We start from the raw sequence: 8,055 nt of genomic DNA on the forward strand, positions 1-8,055 counted from the left end.
TTTAATTGCAACAGTCTTTGTTTTTTCCTTTATCCTCATTTTTCTATGTATACTTTATAAGTGTGTTTACTTATTCTCACTCCCATTATACACTCCTTCATCCCTCTTTTTTCCCTTCCTTTTACTCAGCATGCTCTTGGCTACATCCTGCCTTTCACCCACCATCCAGCTCTCTAATGGCTTCTTTTAAAACAAAACCTGGCTCCCCCCCTCCTCTACACACACACTTCAGTCCACTAACCCCAGTGTTATGATTTAAATAAGCTGAAAGGGTGGGTGGAGGGGAGCCCTTCACCAGCTACTGAAACCGCTGTGGGCTGCTCCTTGATACTAGAGTGTTCCCTAGCAACACTGCATACCTAATACTGCTGCTTTCTTCCCCCACACTGATGGTTTACCCAGGCTGTGGGATGAAAGAGTCACTTTATAAAAACATTTAAAGCATTTGGTGGTGGTTTGAGTGGGGGAAGGGGACGTGTTTGTTTCCTTTCCAGTAAAACAGGGCTTCTTTTTTAAAAGATTTTTCCCTTTGGAAATTTGTAATATGTTATTTTCAGTTAATTGTACAACCTTCCCCCCCTCCACCCCATTTTCTTTTGGTTGTGGCACTCAGCTTGTTGTAAGGGTGTGGGCTGCCTAGTTCTGTTGTGAGAATTGCATGACTGGCACAAAGAGCAGCATTCTCCTCACCCCCATGACCAGGCACTAGAACTTGTTTTAATGCCAGTGGTTAGAATCAGAGTCCACCTTTCTCTGTCAGCTGTTCATGATTTCCTGAGCTAGCCCTGTTACCTCATACAATCACTATCATTTCCCTGTAGAGGTATTTCAGAGTGTGTATAAGTGTGTTTTAAGCTACCTAAGTTTAGTCCTTCATCATGGTTTATAATGAATGCAGTACATGGCAATAATATAGTCAGAAAAACTTGTCTTCTTTCTAAAATAAGGAAAATCTTCACTGGTCCTCTGTTTCTTTAAGACACAAACTTGGGAAAGCAATTAACAATGAACTTATAGTTCAGGCTTGAAACCTTTTGTTGTATTAGCTGTATTATCTTGTCATGAATAATGTGAATACCCTTGATTTGTATGTGATAAGAAATTAATTTCACATATATTCCTAATACTTCAGGAATAAAAATGCGTGTATTATTGTGATTTTAACATTGTAATTAAAATATTATACATGATTATTAATGGTTATTACATATTGAAGTTAAAAGTTGTTGCCTTCTAGTATTATGGACTTTGCCAATCACTTGTTCCTTGTAAATAATAAGTATTTTGTTTCAGCTGCCCTGCAATGTATCAGAATGACTCTTCTACACTGAAAATTAGTTGGACTCATTGACTATAAAGTTCGAGAATCATTTAAGTACCTGTGTTTTAAATCAGTGAAGCTGTATAAGATTATTAAGGAACACTGGAATAAAGTGAACAATTTAGATTTTAGAGCTAGATCTCCTCTAACCTGTTAATATTGCCATGAGCAAGCCATTTAACTTACCTGGATTTAAATGTTCTCATCTGAAAAATTAAGATAATGAGGTAGTTTTGCAAGGATTCAAATCAGTGTGAAATGATAAATATAAAATTATAGTGTCAGTAGTACCTTAATATAGAAGGCTGAAAATAAGTTCCCTCCTTCATTTTTGTAAGTGAATTTCTATAGTTTATTAATTTTTTTTCTGGATTTTTATGTTTATTTCTTACCTACTTTCAGAACATTACTTCATATCAACTTCTTGGCACCTTTATTTATGGTTCTGCTCTGGGTAAAACCAATCACCAAAGACTACATTATGAACCCACCATTGGGTAAAGAAAGTGTCCCTTTGTAAGTATGGGTCTTGGAGGTCTAATTTTATAGTCAAGACTCTTTTGGAAAATGTTATATGTGTACTTACGTTTTTTAATGACAATATTGAACACTATTTTAAAAACATTAACAGAGACCCTCAAAGATGTATTAGAAAACTTTATAACTCATTGCTTTTTGTGATCTTCTTTAATAAATGTTAATAATTATTACCCTGCACTAAATGATCTTGTAAACTTGTAAGTTTTTCTGCTTTCTCGCTTAATAGCCAGTTGTTATCTGACATTTTTCTGTTGTTGACGTACCTATATTTCAGATACTTGTTGCAATTCTCTTAGTTTTTCTCAGTTGTGAAAAAACTGGGGGTCAGAGGGAAGGAGTAGTATAAACAAATTAATATTATAGGGCAGCTTCTATAAGAGTTATTAACATTTTCCGTGTTTGCTTCATCCTTATTTTGGCTTGCTTTTTGATGAAGTAATTTTTCAAATAAATTAGAGACTTGAGATTTTTACTCCTCAGTACTTAAGTTTGCACCCTTCAGAAATACCAATTTCATACATATAAAAAATTTTTACACTTAACAAAATTAAAAACAATACCTTAACATTATTTTCTAATGTTAGTTCATATTTCCCAAATTAGACAACTGTATTTTAATAGAAGATAGTAAGAAAACAATTTATTAAAAGGTGATAATAACTATGCTTGATAGGTTAACTCATTATCCTGGGGGGAACTATGCTAGAGGAATGGAACGGTTCAGACAGATCTGGTTCAAGCCCCAGTTCTGTTTCTCACTAAAACTGTCACTTGAGGGAGATTATTTAACTTCACTGAACTTCTGTTTCCCCATCTGGAAAATGAAGATAATAGTATCTACCTCACAAAGTTATCATTGGAATTAAATGAAAGAACACATGTAATGCAACCAAGTGGAAGTAAGTACTTAATAAATGTTCCTTTCACTGCTTTGCCTCATCAAAATTAAAATAGAAAACCTTGAGTAGTCATTTATTCCACGTTGCACATTTCATATTATATACTTATAGGTCCTGGTCCAAATTTGTCTCAGAATATAAGAAGTGATGACCATGACCTTAAAAAATTATTTTTATTTTTGAATGAGGGATGTGTTCCTTGAAGTTGATGTTTTTTTCACGACACAAATGAACCTTTAATGATAATTTGACAGATTCGTATGTCTGTGGGCCATCTGAATGTCTTTAGAGAAGTGTCTTGAGGTCCTTTGCCCATTTCTTAATTGGGTCATTTCTTTCTCTCTTGTTGGATTATGTAAGTACTTTGTACATTTTAAAGATTAACCCCTTGTTAGATATATGGTATATATGGTATGCATGTATTTCTTGCCATTTTGTAGGTTGCCTTTTGTGTGTGTGTGTGTGATGGTTTCTTTTGAGCTACAAAAGCTTTTAATTTTGATATAGTCCCACTTATTTATTTTTGCTCTTGTTTCCCTTTACTGTTGGGGTTGAGTCTCCAAGTACATCTTTGTGGTAAATATCCTGTAATGTGTCCCCTGTATTTTCTTTCTAGTATTTTATGGTTTCGATTTTTATGTCCCGATCCTTAATTCATTTTGAATTTTTTGTGTATAGAGTTAAATATGGGTTTCACTTTATTTTCTTGTATATGGCTATCCATATTTCCAACACCATTGATTGAAAATTCTGTCCATTCTCCATTATATAGCCATAACAGCATTGTCACTGATTAACTGTCTATATAGGGATTTATTTCTGGGCTTTCAATTCTGTTCCATTTGTTTTGATTACTGTTGCTATGCGATAATGTTTGAAGTCAGAAATTGTAATGTCTCCAATTTTCTTCTTTTCTCTCAAGATTGTTTTAGCTATTCGGTACTTTTTATGGTTCCCCATTAATTTGATAATTGTTCTTTTTCCTTTAAAAAGTCATTAGCTTTTTTTGTTTATAGGTATTGCATTAAATCTGTACATTGTTTTGGATAATATGGTCATTTTAATGATGGTAATTCTTCCAATCCATGAGCATGGGCTATCTTTCCATTTCTTTATGTCTTTTATTTCATTTAACAGAATTGTATGTTTTTCATTATACTGGTCCTTCCACCTCCTTTGTTAAGCTTATTCCCAGCTATTTCATTTTTGTTGGCTTGATTATAAATGGAACTGTATTCCTTATATCCATTTCTTCTGATAACATTGTTTTAATATTAGAAAAGTGCTACTGATTTTTGTGCATTAATTTTGTATCCTGCCACTTTACTGTATTCATTTATTCTAGAAGCTTTCAGTAGACTCCTTTGATTTCTCCAAGTATATTAGCATGTCATCTATGAATAGTAAGAGTTTCATTTCTTTTCCAGTTGGGACTCCTTTTATGTCTTTTTCTTGCCTAATTTCTTCAGCTAGGACTTACAAAAATATGTTGAATAACAGTAGGGATAATGGACATCCCTGACTTGCTCCTGATCTTAGTGGAAATGTGTTTACCTTTTCACCATTGAGTGTGATACTGGCTGTGGGTTTGTCGTACACACATTTTACAAGATTTAGATTGGTTCTATTCCAATTTCTTAGAGAGTTTTTATCATAAGTGAATGTTGGATGCTGAATGCTTTTTCAGCATTTATTGAGGCTTTTCATTTTATAACTTTTTTCCAGTAAAGGGGTAGATAAAGAAAAGGATCCCAATATTCTACTTTTTTTCTTCTGCATAGCTGTTAACTGTAATTCTTTCACGATGGACTTAACTATTTGACTCTTTTATTCAAGTACCTATGGAAGAGTAGCAAACTTTAATTTTATATCTTTAATTTTATATAGCCAATTGTAACTAAGTATAGATTTTTTTACATCTTAAATGGTCAACATTAACACATATAACTAGAATGTTAGTATATTGATCTTTGAGAATACCGTGTCAACTTTTTGATCTGTAGAATGACAGAAGCTACATTTGATACTCTGCGACTCTGGTTAATAATCCTGCTATGTGCTTTGCGGTTGGCCATGATGCGTAATCATCTACAAGCTTACTTGAACTTAGCCCAGAAATGTGTGGATCAAATGAAGAAAGAAGCAGGGCGAATAAGTACGGTTGAGCTACAGAAAATGGTAAGTTTTATACGAGGGTCAAAATGGAAACTAGCAAATACTGTTTTGTTTCTTAAAAAGTTTAGTTTCCTTTAATAGTAATTTTATCCCATAGTATTTTAAATAAATGGGATAACCTTAAACCAAAAGGTAACACAGAGACATTGAGCTCATTCTTGTGTGAAGAAATGCACTCAATTCTTCTTCTAGGCTTAAGTGTGTTTGAAGTATCATACAATTGGGTTGTGCATTGCTGTAGTATGCCTAATTTTGCCATATGGGACCCCTTAATTGATTTGAAAGTTATTACAATGTAATGTCTAGCTATTATGACTTAACAAATAGGAAAAAATAGTTTTAGTGACTAAGTGTATTCCTTTTAACAGTATTCTAAGTACTTGACATGAAATGTAAATATTTAGCGTAGTGGATATACCAGAGAAGGAAAATGCCATCTATTATAGTGGAAGAGATCTGTAATATGATTTGTCTTTTTATAGAAATTTTGTTGGATCTCCTGTTTTTGAGTCTGTTTCATAGTTGGGAATGTTTATCAACTTCTCATGTGTTTTCATACTCTACAATTTTACCTAAGTTGAATATATTCATGTAGAGTAGAGATTTAATGTTCTTATCTCTTTTAAACAGTTCAGTTTTCCAGTTATATGTAAGTTTAATTCATTCATAACATGTCAGCTGTATTAGGCACTTAAGAATGTTGTTGGTTGCAGGTGGCTCGAGTCTTTTATTATCTTTGTGTCATTGCCCTGCAGTATGTGGCACCTCTGGTGATGCTGCTTCATACCACTCTGCTCTTAAAAACTCTAGGTAAGCATACCCTTGCAACTGGGTAGCATATTGGTTTACTTTCTACGTACAATTTATAATGCTTTTTGTTACCTACAAAGAAATATGTTTCTTAAAATGATTTCTCTCTTTAAAAGTTCTTAATAAGAAATATGGGAAACTTAACTGTAGAAGTTCATTTATCATCTTGATTTTGAAACGCAAGTCATATGATTTTATAGCATATGCTTTACTTATAATAACTATTTTCTAAAAGTTAAATCCTAGATTTATTGAGTTAACGAGTGAGCACTGTTGTTCTTATTTTGTGTTACAAGATTAAAATTGTGTTAGTGTCAAACATTTAAATTATTAGAGAGTACTTGTAAACATATGTGAATTGTAGAATCCTTTGGTGAGTTCTGCCTTAGATAACTTATTGTTGAAAGAGTAAAGATTTCTCTGGAAGAAAAAAGTTCTCCAGTAAGTCTTTTTTTACTAAGGTATTGTATTCTTGTGTGGTCTTATTTAAGAACGATCCATTATTGTACTGATCATTTCCCTTTGCATAGGTCAGGCAGTCTGCCAGTGTGAAAGTTCAAGGAAGCCCAAAGGAGCTGAAAGCATTATTTGGGTGGGCTTAGTAGATACCATAAAGCTGATGATAGGTATAAATGCCCTTTGGGAATCTATGGAACATAAAGGAGTAGCTCAATTGTAAATTATATGAATCATATCCTGCATATGGTAAAAAATTTTTTTGAAGCTATTAATAGTCTCTAACATGGAAATCATAGATAATTTCTCAGAAAGAAATTTATTCTGATATTCTGGAGATAGAAAAGATTTCTAAGAATTCATTGAATCTGTCACTCTAGTAGAGGTAGTTGATTCATGTATTATACAAGGAAAAATTGTTTTTATTATTTTAGCAGATTTTAGTGCAGTTAATTAAAAAATAAATTAAACTTTCAGCTTTTATATATGTACTTTTAAAGATGAGGCCAGATTGTAGTCTGATCAGGTTAAGTGAATTTTTTACCAGCACAGCAATATAGAAATATAATTATTTCACTTTCTTTTCAGTATAAAATTTGTTGTGCCACTAGACTTGTTCTTGATCTCAAATATAAGTTAAAGAATATGTCTCATATATATTTAAATACATGTACACTTTTCTTAATAAGAAGCTTTGGAATTACTCTTCAAGTTTCATTTGTGTCTTGCATTTTCTAGGTAATCATTCTTGGGGAATTTATCCAGAATCTATCTCTACTTTGCCGGTGGATAATAGTCCGCCCTCCCATTCTGTTTACTCTGAATTACCATCTCCTGATGGGAAGATGAAGGTAACTGTTACTCAAATAACAGTGGCACTGAGCAGCTTAAAAAACATTTTCACTCCTCTGCTTTTTCGAGGACTTCTGTCTTTTTTGACCTGGTGGATTGCTGCTTGTCTTTTTTCCACAAGCCTTTTTGGGCTTTTCTATCACCAGTATCTGACTGTGGCGTGAATCTCAGTTAACAAAACAGGATATTCAAGTCATATTTTGAATTCAAATATGTGTGCCCTTGAAGGACTGACAAAAACCAGAAGAAAGCAAATACAAAGGAAAATAAACATATCAGAATATCTTATTTTAAATGCTTCCTCTGTATTCTCAGGGTGAATTAATGATATAATATTTAAAATTACAGAATAGGTTGTTAAGTGCTATACTGTGGCATTGGAATATTAATTCCTTGTATTAACTGATGTGAGAGGGCTATCTACAGTGGTAATACTTCTGATTACCTTGGTTTACAAAAACCTCCAGCAGTCTTTGAAACTTCTCATATGACTCCAGTTTATTGACTGATTGCTCTTAATGGTGTTGAGGTACTGTTGTTATTCATAGTGGCTGCCTATAGAACAATCTTCAAACTGAGCCATGCTTTAGGGGGGAGGGAAAGGAACTAAAGTCACTTCTGTTGGTACTAGATTAGTCACTCTTCAAACAACAAAATCCAACAGAAAGAGAGAAATAGCTACTGTATATTACAGTAAAGAAAGCTGCACAGTAATTTTAAATATAATGGAGACGTATGTGCTTAATATCTATAAGTACTGCTGCTTGAGAGTGGCAAGAGTATTGTTTTATAATGTATTCTATCCAATTTGAGGGATCTTTCAAGATGATTGGTCATATGAACATTTGCAATCTTGCTGTTAGGTTTGGACCTCCCTTATTTTATTTTATTCTATGATCGTAAAGAGTTCTTTTTAATAGTCTAAAAATATTTATCAATATTGATCAAACTTTTAAAAAATTTCTTTGTAATCCTGCTGATTATCTGTATGTATTGTATATA

The 8,055-nt window shown here is 32.9% G+C and overlaps 1 protein-coding gene across 1 annotated transcript in view; it reads left to right on the forward strand.

The window, feature by feature from the left end:
- TMEM161B (transmembrane protein 161B) overlaps positions 1 to 7,217 on the forward strand; it is a gene marked incomplete at its 3' end in the record, with an annotated part of 40,908 nt that extends 33,691 nt beyond the window's left edge. The window contains exons 8-11 of the mRNA XM_084233801.1: positions 1,724 to 1,837; positions 4,764 to 4,938; positions 5,649 to 5,745; positions 6,940 to 7,217. Of these exons, the coding sequence (XP_084089927.1) occupies positions 1,724 to 1,837; positions 4,764 to 4,938; positions 5,649 to 5,745; positions 6,940 to 7,217 (664 nt within the window). The remainder of the gene's footprint in view (positions 1 to 1,723; positions 1,838 to 4,763; positions 4,939 to 5,648; positions 5,746 to 6,939) is intronic.
- Positions 7,218 to 8,055: the final 838 nt, after the last annotated feature.

Source organism: Talpa europaea (assembly GCF_964194135.1).
Source record: "Talpa europaea genome assembly, chromosome: 5".
NCBI classification, from domain to species: Eukaryota; Metazoa; Chordata; class Mammalia; order Eulipotyphla; family Talpidae; genus Talpa; species Talpa europaea.